This window comes from Morus notabilis, unplaced genomic scaffold, assembly GCF_000414095.1.
Source record: "Morus notabilis unplaced genomic scaffold, ASM41409v2 Scaffold180, whole genome shotgun sequence".
NCBI classification, from domain to species: domain Eukaryota; kingdom Viridiplantae; phylum Streptophyta; class Magnoliopsida; order Rosales; family Moraceae; genus Morus; species Morus notabilis.
The window spans coordinates 154871-174490 of NW_010361879.1; the positions used below are offsets into that span (position 1 = coordinate 154871).

A 19620-nucleotide genomic window follows, 5' to 3' on the forward strand; every position below is an offset into this window, starting at 1 on the left:
TCATAATCGTTCGTGATTTCTGGCAGTATCAAACTCTTGAAAGACCCAACGGCCAACTCGTTAGAAGTCGTTTCTCTTCTCTATTTTTCAGTGATGAGATGTTTACAGATTTTGCATTGTATTGGATAAAATGTATAATATTGATAATGTGAATTTGTTGGGTTTGTCAAAAAGAAAATAATATATATTTATTTTTACTTGATATAAAACAGGGTTTAGACTAGACAAACTGTGCAAGTGCTGATTTCCATTGTTTAAAAGTTTGATTTTTGGTGAAAAATTGTTACTATTTCTTCTGGGGTTTTTGAAAAAAAAAAAACATGGATAGTAATAGTATTAATCTAGTAGAAGCACTTCAAGAAGCTGAAGAGATGATTGTTGAAAATGATTATGTAAGTGCAAGGGACAAACTGATTAAACTGCAGCAAATTTATCCTGGAATGGACCAAATTGGGTCACTTTTGAAACTCTGTGAAGTTCTCTCTGCAGCCAGGTTTAGGCTTAGTGGTGGTTGTGATGTTGATCACTATTGGGTCCTTCAGGTCCCACCTTCATCAACGTTTTCTGATGTTGAAAATCGTTACAAAAACATCCTTGAGGCACTGCAGGCTTTGAGGAGAAAGAAATTCCCTGGTGCTGAATTGGCTGTGGAGCTTGTGGAAAAAGCATTTGCGGTTCTTTCCCAAAGCGAGAGTCGTGGGAAATTCGACTTGGAGAGAAGTACTACTAGTAGGGAATTAGGTTATAGAATGGTATCTTTGGATTTAATTTCTGGTGATGAGAACAAGAAACTGGAGATTTCAGAGCCTCTGTTGCATACAAATTCTGTGGACAACTTTCCATCCCGGGACTATTATAATTTTGAGAGTGATAGGAGGGCTGAAAAAATTGAGGCAGGCCAGATTTGGGCTGCTAATTTTAAAGGAAGTTCGCGGCATAATTATCGGTACATGCTAGTGTATCTCACCTCAGAAGAAGAAGCGGTTTGGGTGACATGGCTGAAACCAATCCCCATTTCTGCTAGTGAGAGGAGATGGTGTGATGCAGGCTTGCCTGTTTCATGTGGGTCATTTGGTTTGGTGATGGGGATGACTTCTGAGGTGATCTTGTCAACGATTTTGTCACACAAGTGCTCTTGGGTACACGGGGTTGTGGAGGATCAATTTGAGATATACCCGAGAAAAGGCGAGATTTGGGCAATCTACAACAATTGGAATATCGATGAATGGGCCTATTATAGCTTGGAAACCCTGGAAGATTGTGAGTTTGAGTTGGTGGAGATCATGTCGGATTTTTCAAAGTACACTGGTGCAGAATGCGCATATTTGGCAAAGGTGGAGGGTTTCAAGTGCGTCTTTGAGAGAAAAAGGATTGGAGGGAGTGCTAATACTCCGGTCACGATTCAAATAAGCCCGGGAATGTTCTACATGTTTTCACACAAAGTCCCTGCATACAGATTTGTGGGTGGAGAGATTGATGGAGTTGTTGAAGGGATGTTTGAGCTAGACCAATTAGCCTTGCCAGATTACATGATCAGTGGCATTAACACCGAAAAAACATTGGAAACTGAGAATGTGAGCAAGTTTTCTTGCACCACTAGTCGTCCTATAGATCTCTCTTCCTTTGATCCCCGATGGTCTGCAAATGACTTTTGCGGAGGCCAGATATGGGCTGTGTGTTGTGGAAAGGACTTTATGCCTCGGCAGTACACACGAATAGATGATGTGATTTCAGAGAGCCAAGTGCGTGTGACACTCTTGGAACCCCTACTGATGGTTGACACTGATATTGAGTGGAACCTGACGTGCGGGATCTTTAAAGCTGGTGAGACCAGTGTGAAAATTGGTATCTCGTGGTTTTCCTATTTAGTCCAGCACCAACGCAGGGGGGAATATTACGAAATATGGCCATTGAAAGGCGAGATTTGGGCTGTGTACAAGGACTGGAATGGCAAGTGGAAGCGGCATGATCACGACTCTTGCCGGGGCCAGGTTGTCCAAGTTCTATCAGACTTGACAGAAGGAGATGGTGGGATGATAAGAATAGCTAGACTTGAGCAGGTGAAGGACTATTTGACTTTCTTCCAGGGGAAGCAATGTGATGGTTTTGATCTGACCAGTGTAGTTTCCAAGGCGGAGACACTTAGTTTCTCTCACCGAATCCCGGCTTTCAGAGTGCCAGGTATTGGGAAGCATGGCATCCCAGAAAGCGCTTGGCACTTGGAACCAAATGCTTTGCCTACCAGAGGAGGACATTAGTTCAGGTGTACTATGATTTACGATCAAGAAGTAGGGCTTTGGTTATATCTGTTTATCTAATATTTACACAAACATGTTTCTTTTATATTAGAAGAACTGGCACGAAAAGCAGAAGGTGACATGTACAGAAACCTTAATGCATCACTATAGCATTGAAAGTTTTTCAAGTTTTTGGATCAGAAAATAAAATAAACTACCACCACTGCAATTTTTCTGGAGTTCACTATTCATATTTATTTATTTATTTTCTAATATAGCAGTACTTCTTGCTTCTAAACAGAACAGAAAGCACACATTCTTCATTGACTAATCTTTTAGTCTCAGGAGACTATGTACACTTAGAAACCAGTGAATTATTCTCGAATTGTTCGATAATGTACACTTAGAAACCAGTGAATTATTCTCCAATTGTTCGATAATGTACACTTAGAAACCAGTGAATTATTCTCAAATTGTTCGATAAGCAACAAAAAAAATAAGATTTTTCTCCAACACCAATTCACTTGCAGTGAATTACCCTATTTTAGTAGTTGATCATCTGGAATAGAAGTTGATTATGAAGGTTCTGATTTCCATTGGAGCAAGTTCCACTACAAACTTTGTTGGATCAACTGGTCCTCCTCTCACCACCTTTGGTTCTTCAGAAGACCCTTCTACTTTCCACACTAGTCTCTTCTTCTCCATTTCCACTCTTTCTTGGTTAGCAGATAAACTCATCTCTGCTATTCTCTTTATCTGAATTTCATGTGAAGGAAAAATATGTCAATACAGAAGATTATGTGAGAGGAGACCATTCTGTTTCATGAATCAACTTGACCTCTACCTTCTTATTGGAGAACACTTTCTTCAACTCTACACTTGCCATAACTGAAATATCTCTATCCTCTCCGATCTTCCATTCGAAGGCAAAATTTAGTTTCAGAACACATTGTCACATAGCATATTCAAGTAATTGCAAGAAACTTTTATAGTTGTTTGAGGTGCGCGAATAATGGAAGCAAAATATATGTAAACTTCAATTCTTATATTCTCTTTGGGTAAGAAGATTTAATCTTTGAGATGAAAGATTTTAAGATAACAACCAACATTAGTGGAGGCTAGACGGGAAAAAAAAAAAAAAGAAATCAAACCTCGTATAAATGTGCCAAGCGAAGGAGGACTTCTCCGCCTTGCAGCTCCTGCAGAGTTCAGAAACATAGAAATGTTTCAACCAGTATATTAAAAAAAAAAGGAAATTTTTTTAACAAAAGCAATAAAAAAATAATAATAAGAGTAACATATGAGATATGTCGAGACCTGGAGGGTTAGAATTGCAACATTATCAGGCAATGCATAGGAGGGGTTCATGCCATAAAAGGTTGGAACATGAGAGTATTGTCCATCCTGCAAAATTATAGTCACTCATCCTCTTGTTACAGACCTTTCCTGTTAATATATATATATATATATATATATATATATAATGTGTCATTGTTTTAAATTCACCTGTTCTGCGAAGGCTAAAAGAAAGGGAGAATATATTTCTTGACCGAAAGATCGACGCCATTTAGCACCTTCTCCTAGAGGGTCAATTCTGAGGTAGTACTTTCCTACAATCTGCAAGTATGAACACAAGCAAAACATGTATGGAAATTAGGCTCTATGTTAAAAACTAGGAACAAAATGATTGATTTTGCTATGATCTTACAGTTAGCCCTTGGCATTTATCACCAATGCAAACCGTCTCGTTTAGTGCCTCTGCAACTCCCCGGCCATCGTCATGGAGCAACCTCCTAAAAAATATTGAGTGTACACCATAATTGGAAAATATTGTCATATACAAACCATAATGTGGGTTTGAAAAAGAAAAACACAAAAGAAAGAGGGAATAAGAAAAACCAAAGCCTAGTTAAACCTTTGAAGGTGGCCATGGTTGGAGATGATAAGATATATTCACTGCTAAAAGTTGGCTAAAGTTTAGGGGGAGGTTGTGGGTTCAATCCCGTCTTGTACAAAAAAAAAAAAAAAAAGTCGGCTAAAACATAGGAGAGTTCTATGGTAGGACGTCGAAAAGTACTTTACCTGAACCACGTTGCCTTGTCAGATGACATCATAATCATAGTAGAACTTAAAAATATGCAAATCTAGTGGAAATTAAAGAGAATTTGACGGTGCAAAATAACGCAGTATTGGTAGTCTTTTCAGTGTAAAATAGCAAAGCACCAAAAGATTTTCTTTTTTGGGTACCGTACCATAGGCAAAAAAAAGACAATCTCAGTCTAGACTCAAGAATATATAAGACCTTTTTGTATGTGGTAAAGTGGTTATACCTGTGAAGCATGAGTTCCAATTGGCCATCCACAATGCTGGATCCCCCAACAGCTCTATCTACCAGCAGTGACAGCTCATTGCTCTTGTCCTTCAGATATATTCCAAGATTAATCTGAACGAACAATAAAATGCTCTTTCTTATGTGTGTTTTAACAAATTGCCCGTTTTGATTCATAGGTTCGAATAGAAATTCAAATTAGAATTCCACATATTATATCTAACTTTGACTTGTAATGTTTCTTAAACCAGAAATTGATATGATTAGACAGTCACAAAATAAACAAAGATAATCAGTGACAAGAAAAGCCGATATGATTGTAGTTATCAAATAAACATACTGGGTAATAGTTTCCTGCCACAGGTTGATTCACTTCAAGCTTCCAGTCTTTTCTATAATCTCCAATCTGAAAAAAGGAAAACAAAAAATCAAAAAAGGAGAATTATAAAAGAATTTGAGATTCACATCTTTGAAGCAACTTGAAAAAAATATACAAATAAAAAATAAAAATGGAAAATATCATCTTTTATATAAGAGTTGATGACAACGTTACCCTTTCAATAAAATCACGGCCATTAGAATCCGTGAAGAATTGTTTGCTGTTTTTCAGAGTGCTTGTAATTTTAGTTACAACCTCTTTTCCAATTTTATCATCAATTGGAATAGGACCAATCTGAAAATGAAAATGTTTTCCTTGAAAGATGAGCAATATAGCAAAATTGTGGGATACTCAAATGAGCTGAAAGTACAATGGTCACACAATAATCTTACAGTGAACTCAAATTCAGCATGCTCTTTCTCCTTGTACACTCTAGTGACCTGCTCAAGTAGTGCAATAATTTTACTATGTTAAACATTAGTAACAAAATCTCCATGCTAAGAAAAGACTGGATATTGGGTTCTTACTAATTTTTATTGTTAACTCAAGAGATTTGAAGAAGCTTTGCTACACAAGATGATTATGTGTATATCATATATTCAAGTTGATTTTACTTGTTGAAGTACCATTTTATCCAACCCTTGGAAAGGAATGTGGAAAGTACTTTATTTTCCATTTGAACAAAAAAAAAAAAAAAAAAAAGTTATAGGGGTAGAGGATGGCCTACTCGGATAATCTTGTGGAGGCAAGGTATGTCCCACATGGCATATGGATCACTCATGAAGTGGATTACTCATACCAAACACTGACTCAAATCCAAGGCCGTGCCGAGGAAAACGAGTAGCCTTACCACCCAACTAACTGGTCGGTGGTGGGAAATATGGCAGATTTGAATCAGAGATGTCAAGTGGTTGAGACAGAGTGGCTTGTTTTTTGTATTCTCATTCTGAGGGAGGGTTCTATGCAAAATGTTACCTTATATTCTGAAATAGCAATTTTGAAGGCCTACTTCATCTAGGTTGTTAAAATATACAAACTAATATTTGCTCTCCTTTTAGTAAGTAAAATCTAAGAGCATTGGTATGCTAAAATTGGATTACAGAAGGTGTGGTCTTAACTTCAAATGTTTGCAACTTCAGCTTTCTAGCTTTGGGTTGCTGACCGCCTAACAACTTAAGCATTCTCGGAAAAACGATAATCTGGCATTCTCGTTCCGTGACATCACCAATCTAACTAACCTAACTGACACGCATAAACTCTCTCCCTTAATCGTATTGCTTGATGTTGTAGCAGACAAAAGAGTTCTGATAAGATGAAAGATAAGCACCTGATATATCCATGAATTTGTTCTCTGATGTACTTCATCCAACAGCGGTCCCCGGAAAACGGTAAGAGGAACCTGAAGTTTTGAAAAGAATACACTGTTGATTTTCAATTATGAAAGTTTAAGCAGTTCAACTAAACTACTTCAAGGCATACTTTTACCTGCCCTTCAGTTTTGATGGGATAAGAGACATTAGGACGGAAGATGTATGCTCCAGACGCCTTCAAAAAAATCAAAAAATTGTTTTCTCAATCTTTTAACACATGTTATCATCACATTCCAAAAATGTATGAACCACAAAATGGTGAATGGTGATGGCTGGTGGGTGCATGAAATAAAAAGTATGGGGGATCTCCCTGTAGTATAATTACCTGTAAATCGACACGAGTTCCATCGTCTCCGGAGTAATAGCCAAACGATTGCTCTACTGACTCTTCGACCTTAGATCGTAAAGTCAAAGCATAAGGAAATGAACATTCGTATTCAACAACACTGGTGATGTATCACTACACGTTTGTTAAATAAAGAAAACTATCACATGACAAAAAGTAAAAGAATTGAATCCCATTCTGCTGTGAGAATTTTAATATTCTGATAACATATATGTGATGATTGCATAATAAGTAGTGATAAATATATATTTTCAAGAGAAGAAAATATACATTATCAACACCATACACATGATGGCTAAGAACATAAAGAGAGAAATAGTTTTAGAACCAAAGTAAAGCCAAGTATTAAGGTTAATTCTAGCATACCAAACTCTTTGTGTTGATGTATCTTGAAAGTTTTCCATCTTTCCCCGAATAAACAAGCTTCAAGTTTCCTGGCCCCACTTCTATCGTATGATTTTGACTTTTTTGTGATTCATACACGGTTTGTTTCTCAGAAACACCAGCTGCAAACACGGAATGAAAAAGTCTGAGCCAACTACTCTATGTTGAACAAGTATTATGAAGACAAAGATATTATGGGACTAATACCTGCCCTTTTGGCATTTGAGACAATGTAAGTGCTGAAACCAAGAGGCGGCACAGTGGCAGAAAATGCAAGCCAATATTTAGGGGTCACTTTTGGAGAACTTCCCAAGTATGCCCTTGCATGGTAGTTTCTTATGCTCACAGAAACATCGGGCAGAGGAATGATTTGTGATTCAATTTCTTTTCCTTTGAAATCCCGAACAACGACATTCTTGTCGACGATCTGTTGAAAGATTGATATGGTGAGAGCCCAACTAGGAGATGTTAACCAAGAATGCTTCTGAGGCAGCTCTTTCTTATACAAAATCTTTGATAAGCATGTGTCATGTTTGACATTGTATAAGTAACAAGGCTACTAACAGAAGCTTCCACGCATCCATGGTTTTGTTATAATATGGAAGTTCATACAAAATATGGATTGTTGATCCTTGGTTTTGGAAGTATAGCCAAGCCAGCAAGCAGCTCCAATTATTAAATGGAGCCAAAAATTAACAAATTCCGGGACTAATATTAAGGACTAAAATTGATAAAATATAATTGTTCTGGAACAAAAGTGCCTAACTATGAGAAGTTTAGGGTGGGCCACTGGCGCTACAAATTACATATATACTGTCTAAAATTTAGCTCCGCTAACGATTCGAGTTAATTGGTACTTTTTTGTAACTTCAAGGACCAAGTTGTGAAGAAAAAATTTTCAGGGACTAAATGGAATGAAGTTATTGGGACATGGGGTAAAATCATAAAATGATCTTTTTTTTCTTTTCTTTTTTTTTTTTGAATGACTGCCTCTCATTAAAAAGAAAACTGAAAAAGATAAAGTACAGAGAGAAGGATTTCAACATAGAAGTGGAATAAATTACTCACAGGAATCTTTACAACATCATTTCTTCTCCATCCCAGGGGGTTATAAACAACAATGACCTATAAAGGGAGCAATTCAAATGAAAGATAAAATTCATACTTCTTAACAGAGATACATACTAAATATTGGTACATTATAGAATTTTACACATAACTATCCTCACCAGGTTGTTTCCCTTTGATAGATCAACTTCTGATGAGGGACAATAGCTGATATTCAAAAGTGGACACTAAACAAAATAGAGGCAAAAGAAATACACAGAATCAGCATACTGAGGGGGGAAAAAAAGGACAGTAAGTCCTATTTTAGGAAATACAAATATTTACTAGCAAAAAGGAATCATAAAATATTAGTACAAGTTAACAACTTTCCAAGAGAATACAATTGTAATGAGATATCAGCTATGCAATTATTAGAGCAATGGCATTTCAAACAAATTAAAGTTTGCAAGTTTTTCTGATATCATGTAATGACTGCAGAGAAACTTAGTATAAAGGGTGGGTTAGTTTTCATTTGCCTGTTGGAACTTGATATAAGAGCTGTTGTGACCCCATTTTGATGCTGAGTCCGACAGGAATGCGAGTGATTCTGCAACAACCTTCGCAGCCTGAAACCGACAATTGAATGCAGAACACTTAAAATTACACAAGGAAACCCATTGGGAAGACAGGACAGCTCGAGTCTTACCTCGGTGTAACCTATCGAAAGTCGTTTCACATAATCATTTGCCACATGCTGCTTTGACGTGCCACTGACTGCATCATGATGCTGAGCAATTGCCAAAGCATCGGCAAGCGAGTCTGTGTTTGGCCCTGATTTGCTCCTTCCCCTAAAGAACTCTAACTGTCTAGCTGCCTGTTTCACATACTACTGGATATAAAGGTACGTAAAATCTATGCCTTTTCAGTCAGATGTTGGAACCATATTTCCGAGAGAGCTTTCCAGTAATAGATTGCAGGATGTGAGCATCACAAGCTTTCAAAATTGTCAATAACCGAATGGATCAAACACGTACCAAATATTAGTTACTAGCTAGCCATTCTAAAGCCATGTTCGGAAGAGCTTTTACTTATGCTTTTAGTAAGCAGAAGAAGAGAAGTAAAAGCTATAGCTCACCAATCAGTTATTGGAATCATTTTTCTTGCAGAGCTTGTCATGCCATTGAAAATATTTGTCGATAACCGAACAAATCAAAAGCTTACCAAATAGTAGCTACTGGTTATTCTGACATAGCCTTTGAGCGCCGGCCTGCTTGTAAAATATCCAGTCCAGTATGCATTCACACGGTCTGCGTATCTGGTTAGTTCACATGAATAGGTCAATAGACAGAAGAGCCATGGATTCATGAAGGACGTTCTTGAATCTTAATAATGGCTTGAACTTACGGAAAGTAGTCATCGTTCTTGATCGGCCAGGCCTCATTTGTTGCATGTTTTGCATCAGTGTATATTGATGGGGTTGAGTAAAGGGCATTGACACGCCCATCCTGCAAGGATCCATATAGATTTTTCAGCATGAAAATCAGATATAAGTATAAGATACGAAATCAATTTGTAACAGCCATAACTAACTTGATTGACATAATGAATGAACTTGTCCATCTGCTTAAACCATGTATGTGCATATTGATACTTGAAATCCGTTCCCATTGTCCACATCACATGATTTGTGCGAGTAATATTAGCCTGAAAAAAGAAAAGAAAAAACAATATTTTGTGTAAGATTCAACACATTTGAATTCTTGCAAAATAAAAGGTGGAATTTTTCTGCTTGAGCATGACAAAGTTCAAGTTCTAAACACAAACTTGATCACTTACTTGAAACACGCATTATCAACTACGAAACCATCATCAAGTTGGTTCGAAAATTGTCAGTACATCCAATTTTTTCTTCTGAAATATTCTAGATTAAAGGAGATATTTTTCCCTCCAATTTCTGTTTATAAATTACTTTGAGAAGCTGCATTTTATTTCCAGAAATAAAATATCAAAAATTGCAAGATGCATCTTACTTGGGATATTGCAGCAGCCACAAACTCATTAACACGCTCCGCCACATTGTAGTCAAACAAGTTGGTATTATCCTTCAAACCACAAAACAGAAGGATGAGAGAACCATCGTTAAAGTATAAAACTATTGTTGACCCACCTCCTAACAGCTTAAGTTTTTAGGATAGATTAGTAAACTAATATGGTATCAGAACGAGAGGTCCTGAATTCAAACCCCCGTAATTGCACTCTTTATCTTCATTTAAATTGTCATCATGTGTTAAGTTTTTAATATATATCGGACTTAAATATTCACGTGTTAGGCTTTCTAATTAATTTACCTACACGATTGCTTATTGTGCAGCACACACGTGAAGGGGAGTGTTAAAGTATAAAACTATTGTTGATCCACGTCCTAACAGCTTAAGCTTTTGGGATGGATTGGTAAACTAACAACCGTCACATGGCAAAAAGTAAAAGAATCGAATCCGACAGTTATAATGTATTGCCGCATGTGTGGTAATTGTGTCATTGATAGTGATAAATAGCGTTTTTCTGTATACAAAGCTTAATAGCCTGCATCAATAAAATTGACTATGAACTGACCTGGATAATAGGGGAATCCTCATTAGCATTAACTTCATAGTAGAAATTACTAGGAGGTTCATAATTCTCAGGAAAAGCACCAGCAAAAATCTGCATGAGTAAATAACATGATATGTTAGATCCAAGCCATAAATTCTGGCAATCAAATGAAACTTTTTAAGAACAGAAATGCAAAAACTTTCTGCAATATCTGATCACTAACCTGTGAAGATGAACCAAGAGTCTTTGAACCCCGCCATACAACCTCAAGGCTTTTCTCGTTCTTCCTTTTAGCTCGGTCTTGGTAGTCGATTCTTCCGAAGAAAAAAGAGTCAAATCCAACCTAAGCCAACCAATAACGTCCATCTTATAACGGGAATCTGGTATATTACAACTAAAGATGCTTTGTTTTATCACAAAAGATTCAACTTATGAACAAAGCAAATTGTCAAATTCATTTGATTGAATAATGGTGATAATTTCGCGGCGAAAAATATTAAGGCAACCCCATACCTCGGCTCCTAGTAGGTAAGCCTGAACAGCAGAATGTCCAAATGGATCAATCTGCCAACCAATTCTTGGAGTGACATTGAATTCTGCTTTGATGAACCGATGGCCAAGAGTTGTCTGATCAATCATGTCGACGTAGTGAGTCGCAGCCTCATCGTGCATGCACATTCCTCCATTTCTGCAACCCCACAAGATGATCAAATTCAGATCAATACTCATAAAAAAAACAAGGAGAACAATTACAACAACCGAAATTTAAAAAAAAAAAAAAAATTTGTCACTATTTGTCATTCCACTAATAAGAAATTGTCATATTCAAAGCAATGTCTATCCCGTTTAAGTCCTAAAGTTGATATGTAAATATGTGATTGGTTAAAAACTCAATGATAACTAACCAAATAGAAACAAATGAGAATTAATGAATAGAAAAAGGGGGTATGAGTAAGAATGAAATTGAAAAATGTTATTGAACCTGACAAGGTTGGTAGGTTTGACTGTGCTAGTATCCCGGCAGATACAAATTGGTGGCCTCACCAATAGGACCCGCATGGGCCCATCAACTTGTATTTGATGGGGCACCAACCCCGTCGAATTATTTAGGTTCCGTTCATTTTATCGATTCGAGTTTACAATTCAAATTTTGTTACAGTGAAAAGCTCTTAGAAGCAGTCACATTTAACTTTTTTACTACAGTAAAAAGCTCACATAAGGTCACATCTCAACTCAAATTAAAAACTCAAATCAGCGAACTAAACAGGCCCAGAAGCAATCACATTTAACTTTTTTACTACAGTAAAAAGCTCACATAAGGCCACATCTCAACTCAAATTAAAAACTCAAATCAGCGAACTAAACAGGCCCTCAACATTTTTCCTTTCTATTAGTTATGGTCCTCTTAAAACATTTTTCCAATCAATTACGCCAGTTGAATAAGCTTAGCCAAATGAAATTGCTTATATTTAGTACATGAGCTCTAGTTGACCAGAGCTGACAAGCCGCTTGACTGTGCTTTGGACAGCTTCGCTCTGTTCATCCCACCAACGTTGGAAAAATGCCTGCATTCAATGCACACAAAAAAAACGCATTCCTTTAGAATTTTACAATTACATAGTTTCCTTTAATGAATTTTATTTTCACAAGAAAGAAATCGAAAAAGAATGGAGTAATTGGGTAATGGGTGTGCCTGCTCGACATAAATGAACTTGCGATTCTTGTCAGCCAACAGAGCGGGAACTATTGAATCCAGCACATTTTGGACACTTGCTGCCTGCCATTGTAATCAACATCACTAATCTAAGTAATTCACCAAAAACATCATTAATGTAAGTATTTGGAGCCTGTTTAGTTCGTTAATTTAATTTTTTAATTCGAGTTGAGATGTGATTTTATGTGAGAGCTTTTTACTGTAACAAAAAAGTTAAATGTGATTGTTTGTCAGAGCTTTTTACTGTAATAAAACTTGAATTCTAAACTCGAATTAACGAAATAAATAAACCTCGGTTTTGTTAATTATAAGCAGTGACAGTTAATTATAAGCAGTGACACGAACGTTACCACAAGTTATACATCAACTCATGACGTGTGTAAAAAGAAAATGCTTGTCTTATTATAACACTTTTAATATCCTGTCACATATATAGTGATCACAGCATCATCGATGATGATGTAGAGCATTTATTCTTAATTATATGAGAATTTGAAAAACGGTGAATTGTATTTAAAATAGTTAGGTCCGTTTATTTCACTGATTTAAATTTAAAATTTGAGTTTTGTTACAGTAAAAAATTCTCATTTAAAGTCACATTTTAACTCGAATTAGCGAACTAAACGGGCCCTAATAAGATCCTGAATTTGGATACGTGTAAGGTAATAGAACACAAAATTATCTAAATTTTTCTTGTTATGTCCTCTGTCTAGTGAGTTATATTTTGGAGAATGCGTATGATCAAACCAACCTGTTTGAGTAGGTATCAATCAAGGGTGGGGCCAAGGCTTATGAGTATACCCATAACATTTTTCTATATTTTAACACGTCATTGTTAGGACTTCTGCAAATTTGTCCAAGTTTATAAAATAAAGAACAAAGAGGAAGTTTTTTTAAATACATGATTTATTAAAAGTATTATTTTTTAAAAAAAAAACTCTGTCTCTTAGCTAGTTATAGTCTAAAAAATAAAAATTTATGAGCTATCGTTAAGGGATAAAAATAAAAGAGATTTTATTTTAAGAGGTATTTTTAAAAATTTTCCTTATATAAAATGTAAAAGAAATAATTGAATGGGCAAAGATCAAGAGATGAAAAGTAGATGAAAGATGTGGATTCTCCACAATAATAATATTTCAATAAAATTCTTCAACCTAAAACTTGAAAAAGCAATTAAAGTACTTGATTGTGAAAGGAAGAAAATGGTTGTCTTCTTTAGATAATTAGAAAACTAGTCTACCTCTCTTGTTCTCAAAGTACTCAAATGCACAAAAGAAAAAAATAGAACAAACCAGAACAGGCAAAATATATTATATATATATATATATTATAATACTTATCACAAACTAATTTATACCCCAAAATAAATTATTTTTAGAGGCAAAACTATGCTACTCTTCTTTCCCTCAACTTTTATATAGAATTTAAAAATTAAGCCTGAATTCAAGATTACTATACTCAGCCTCTCTTATTATTTGAAGTACTGAAAACAACTGATGAATATCATCGTAATACTCCCTAAAACATATATTTTGTTAACATAAAAAGAAAATGTAGAGAGAGAGAGAGAGAGAGAGAGAGAGAGACCTGAATGGAGTTATTAGAGCCAACATAGTACTGATCAATGGTCTTCAACCATCCAACATCGTCATGAGTATGAGCCACCAAATGAACGTTGATATTGTCAGCCACAACGGACGACGTCGTATTGTAAGCAATGTACTTGCACTCTCCACATGTTGAGATCATCGCCACCATAAAACCCACCGCCAAAAACCAAGCTCCAACAGCCATATTAATGGAACCACAAGAATTACCTACAAAATGGTACTAGTACTTCTCCATTATATATTTGCTAGCTATTCTAAATGAAGAGTGAAAGTGAGTCTTTCACTTTACTATTATTAGATTATATTGGATATGGTTGATATTGCTTTGTTGTATTTCTTGGGAAGTGATCATATGATCATATCAAGCGAGAATACCAAGAAAAAGGCTGTAGCATCCCACTAACCTTGTTTTGTCTATTAGTATTTGATTCTGCTATGAGAATTGAATATTGTACGTTTATATGATCATATATATATATATATATGTGCAGCTAAACCCATAAGTACTCCCTAGCTAGCTCTATTATTGGAGTATAATATTATTACATGCATAGATAGCTTTTGCGGGTACAAAAACAAATGGTCCTTTGGTCCCATCTTTCCGATTTTTTTGCTGATCCTGATCTTGACCGCCACTATTCACATATTCTACCATTCACCAATGGGGTCAGTTACTACAGTATTGTGTGTGTTTATATATTAGAATTTTAGGTCCGTTTAATTCGCTGATTCGAGTTAAAATGTAATTTTATATGAGAGTTTTTACTATAATAAAAAAGTTAGATGTGATTATTTCTGATAATTTTTTACTGTAACAAAACTTGAATTCTAAACTCGAATCGGTGAAATGAATGGGGCCTTATAGTTTGAGTGGGAGTGGAGTCAAATAAACATAAATAGAATTCAAATAAAGATTAGAACAAAATCGGATTATAATAAGAATATATTTAGTTTATTCTAATCTTAGTAGTGTTTGGTTGAATTTTGAACTTAATGTTACTAATTACATGATGCGGTTCCATTTTGGACATCAAGATTGAAAGCATAAAATGGAAAATTTATCCTTACAAGTATATGAGTCTGGACTTTTAACCTTTACTCTTGATAAATACCATTTTGTTAGTGTAATTATTTAACTAAAAATGTTATGAATCAAGAATAAAGTGTAAAAATCTTAACTCGTGTACTTTCAAGAGATATTTATCAAGATTACCCAAATTGAATAGGTAATTAAGGGCTTGTTGGTATATAGTTCAAATTATGGTTCAAATTAGGATTCTTGATTATGACTTTTGAAATTCAAATTTTTTAAAGAGAAAAACATTATAACATAATCAAATTTATTAATTTGTACTATAACAGAACTCATATACTAAATAAGCACCGACATGTATTTAGTTAGTGGGAGTTAGGGTAGAATAGAATAACGGTTATTTTGAAAAAGTACCCTTTCAGTTTTTTTTTAATAATGTCTTAAAATTAGATTAAAATGCGTCCTAAATAAAATAATGATTAAAACAAGTAAGGAGGAGCCACGCTTTTTCTTGATAGTTTGGTCGCTGAAAAGAATTATAGATCTTTATTATACAAGTTTCAATATTTTTTTATGGAATAATATTCTGCAGGATTATTTCCTAAAAAAAAAAAATTCTACAGGAATAAAATTAAACATAGAAACTTCCATTAAAAATAAAACAAGATATGATGCCAAGCAATGCGGAAGAGGTTATTTTTATATTGGCCCTGAATCTGCTGGTAGGGATAATGTGTCCTCTTTTTTAATTATTTGTTTATTTGTTTTGTTTCTTGGTTTCCGTAATTATCTTTTGTGTATTCAAGTTCTTGATTCGGTAATCAAGTTCTTTCTTTTGTGTATACAAGTTCCAACGAGAAGGGAGAGAAAAAGACCACGTTAAATGATGTATAATTGTATTTATTTATTTTCGTGCTTTTAAGTAATAGAAGGATATAAACATAAGTGGTGACTTTTTAATTAGTGTTTTAATAGTGTTTGAAAAAATATTTTTATATTTATAAAGAGTTTTTAAAGTTGTTTAGATAAAAAAATTAAAAGCACTTCTTGTTATAAAAAATAATGTAATAAAAATATATGAATGAGATATTTAATTTGTTATTCACAAATAAAAGGTTAAAAATGTAAATAAAAAAGCTTTTCATAAGCACTAGATAGTTTGTTTTAAAAGTGCTTTAAAAAATCAAAAGCACTTTAAGGTTGGCCATCTAAATGGATTCAAAAACAGCTTTTGGACTAAATAAGCCAAAAATAGCTTTTTTTTTTAAGCCAATCCAAACAAGCTCGTACATCATTCAGTTAATAATATTATGATAATACTAACTTTGGACCAATTTGACATTGTTGTGTTGTTAAAAATTTCTGTTGTTGCTGTGTTGTTAGTCAGAAGTTGTTGTGATCAAAAGCATGCAGGTGTTTAGTAAATTTTCTTTCAAAGTTGGTGTGAATACTAGAAGTAGAAATTTAGGTCATGTTCATTTCACCGATTTGAGTTTAGAATTCGAGTTTTGCTATAGTAAAAAGCTCTCAGTAATAGTCACATCTAACTTTTTTACTACAGTAAAAAAAACTCTCACATAAAGTTACTCTCAACTCAAATCAGCGAAGTAAACAGGCCCTTAAGTGTTTGGTAAACTATGTACAAAATTATTGTGATGATTTATAATAACTAAAATAGACATACTTTAACACCACATACTTATAATTAGTTTTATTTCTATTTTTATAATTAATATTCGTAATATTTATACACCAAAATACTAAAAAAATACATAATTTTCATTTTATTAATTAAAATATCTTTAAAAATAAATTGATTTTATTCAAAGAGATAAATTATATATTTATAAAAAAATTAAATAACGTAAAGAATTGAAAGTAATTTTTTTTTTCAAAACATTATAATAAAAATATAATATTAAAATTTAACATAAGATATTTATTAAAGAATTTTAATTTTCAAATAAATATTTCAGTTAGCTTTCATATGAAGACCACGTGATGAAAACCGTCTAACGTTTAACGTCCGTTTTGCATTTTTTTTTTTTTAATGAATGTTTTGCATTTTTTTTAAGAGTTTGAGGATTTTTTTTTTTTAAAAAGTTATTATTTTATTTGGTCCCTGAACCTTGAGTCTAACTTTTTTTTTTTAGTAAGGCCTCCTATTACACATAAAATAAGAGATAATTACTTAGTTAACCTTATTTTCAAGATAAATATTATAAAGAGAATGATAAAATAGTAATTGTACAGTAACTCATTTTTTTACCTCTTCTATTACCAAACAACCAAAAGAAAAACTATTTTCTTTTCCATCATTCTCATTTTCTGTCTCTTATATCTTTTCATTCCATCTTACTTTTTTTCCCTCCACCAGACATAGCATAAATGATGACAATATTGTATAATATGTACTTTATTGAAACGAATATATAAAGAATAAATAAGAAACAAATTATTACATACAACACAATAATACAATTTCGAGATTAATTGATACGTATTGAAACATGGGTTTTTCTCTTATTTGAATTTCATATTTTCCTCTCTTCCTTTAACTCCACTGAAAGGAAAACTCACAACTCTTGAAGCAGACTGCAGATATTAGTTTCCACTTGCTTCATCATATTTATGTGTCAAAATTAAAACTGTTAATTATTATCTCATACTTGGAAAGAGTACTTTCTCATACTACAAATATAATTTAGAATCTAACTGAAAATTCCACATGTTCTTAACTATAAAATCTAGGGGAAAAAAAAAAAAAAACAAAGGAATATATTCCTTTTCATTCTCTTCTTTGTTTGTGTGCCCTCGAATCTTTTCTTTTAGAATTGTACCCCCCATTAATTTAATTTGTATGTATGTATACATTATGTTTTCTTTCAAAAAAAAAAAGAAAAGAAAAGTAATTATTTTTGTTTTTCAATTAATTGATTTTTATTTATGTTTTGTTTTGATCAAACAATTTAATTCTCTTTTGGGCATGACACCTCAAATTTGTTCAATGAGCGAAACAAGTGTAGCCTCAAAGGGCCTGCTTCATCAAGGGTCACTGGCCCAACACTGCCCTGTCCCTTCAATTGTGGCTAAGCTCAGGCACATAACTTCATGCAATTATCTTTCTATATCTTTCCTATTAGCTTCCGAGTGTCATTTTAATGTTATCATAATTTATAGTGGTCATAAGAACAAGGAAAATGGGAGTTTTATTGGAAATAAAAAATAAAGTGTGGGGGGAGCAACCTGAATACGGCAGAAGTAGATTTTTTGGTCCAGTGAGAGAAAAACTAAGATAGAATATAGGTGTAACTAAGTCCTCATTTATTTCACCGATTTGAGTTTAAAATTCGAGTTTTGTTATAATAAAAAGCTCTCATAAACAGTCACATAACTTTTTTGCTAAAGTAAAAAGCTCTCACATAAAGTCACATCTCAACTCGAATTAGCGAACTAAACAGGCCCTAAAATTATAAGATAAACTGCTCCCAGAATGTATAACAATGTGTGTATGTGTGTGTGTGAGTAGGTAGGTTATAACATAAAATTTTAGAAAAACTGCATACATTTTTTAAGGGAGTTTCTCAATAGGATCAGAAAAAATAAACTACTAATAGTTCTCTACGTTCAACCGTCAGATTTATATCATGAATTATTGTTCTACATATTTTTTCAATCTGATCTGATTTTAACAAGATTTAACGATCAGAAACTGCCCTCACTAAAGAATGCCCCCTCTTTTTTTAAGAAAATGTTAGCTCACTCTTGAAATTGTTGTTGACTATAAGAAATTTTCTCCAATTTTAATCATAAGAAGCATACGAGTTTTTACTTTTTGCCGATTTTTATTTCTCAAGTAAGGGAAAAAAAAAAGGGTGTTCCTTTTCAACTAATGGTCCCGTTCTTTTCGCTCATTCGAATTTAGAATTCGAGTTTTGCTACAGTAAAAAGTTCTCAGAAACAGTCACATTTAACTTTTTTGTTACAGTAAAAAACTCTCACACAATATCACATCTCAACTCGAATTAAAAATTCTAATTAGCGAACTAAATGATTATGTTATTGCATACATGTGTTATTATGCATACATAGGTGCTTTTTCACGTGTACTAATTAGTTTGTGGGTTATGATTTACAAAAAATTACTTTGTGGGTTGCGTCTTACTGGGGAAAAAAATTGAGTGGTACGTCTCTGCCATTTAAAAAAAAAAAACTTGGGCCCTTCTTATAATGTAGTTGTTGTATTGTGCTCATAATGTAATGATTGCATCGACAACAACAATAAATCACATTTTTTAACAAAAACAATCACGATAATTTAAGGTATGAATTATTCTTTTTAATTACTGTTAGGTGTTGTTGTTTTAAACATTAGATTAAGAATTTGTTCATTTCACCGATTTGAGTTTTCAGTTTTAGGTTTTTACAGTAAAAAACTCTAAGAAAATATCACATCTTAACTTTTTTTACTACAGTAAAAAACTCTCAAAAAATATCACATCTTAACTCGAATTAAAAATTTGAATCCGTAAAGTGAACGAGACCTAATTTTCAACGGTTGATATGAGATTATAAGAAT

At 33.7% G+C, this 19620-nt stretch overlaps 2 protein-coding genes across 3 annotated transcripts; one reads left to right on the forward strand and one right to left on the reverse strand.

Moving 5' to 3' along the window:
- Window positions 1-320: 320 nt before the first annotated feature.
- Window positions 321-2258, forward strand: LOC21388682. The gene has a single exon (XM_010100750.1). It carries the CDS (start codon window positions 321-323, stop codon window positions 2256-2258), a length of 1938 nt encoding a protein of 645 aa, XP_010099052.1.
- Window positions 2259-2584: 326 nt separating this feature from the next.
- On the reverse strand, window positions 2585-14185 carry LOC21388683 (probable alpha-mannosidase At5g13980). 2 transcript variants are annotated; one of them, XM_024167373.1, is made up of 29 exons: window positions 13986-14185; window positions 12378-12461; window positions 12161-12249; window positions 11198-11372; window positions 10908-11027; window positions 10706-10795; window positions 10123-10194; window positions 9683-9796; window positions 9497-9597; window positions 9314-9407; window positions 8799-8966; window positions 8629-8718; window positions 8275-8340; window positions 8114-8170; window positions 7253-7472; window positions 7028-7167; window positions 6641-6709; window positions 6431-6490; window positions 6273-6344; window positions 5338-5385; window positions 5120-5239; window positions 4907-4972; window positions 4568-4680; window positions 3946-4030; window positions 3744-3854; window positions 3555-3641; window positions 3389-3436; window positions 3082-3150; window positions 2585-2993 (listed from the first exon to the last, which is right to left on the reverse strand). In XM_024167373.1, the coding sequence occupies exons 1-29, from the start codon at window positions 14154-14156 to the stop codon at window positions 2793-2795; spliced, it is 3000 nt and encodes a 999-aa protein (XP_024023141.1). In that variant the 5' UTR covers window positions 14157-14185; the 3' UTR covers window positions 2585-2792. The 2 variants fall into 2 exon arrangements, with proteins under 2 accessions (XP_024023141.1, XP_024023140.1); XM_024167372.1 differs by having other exon boundaries at window positions 8799-8978.
- Window positions 14186-19620: the final 5435 nt, after the last annotated feature.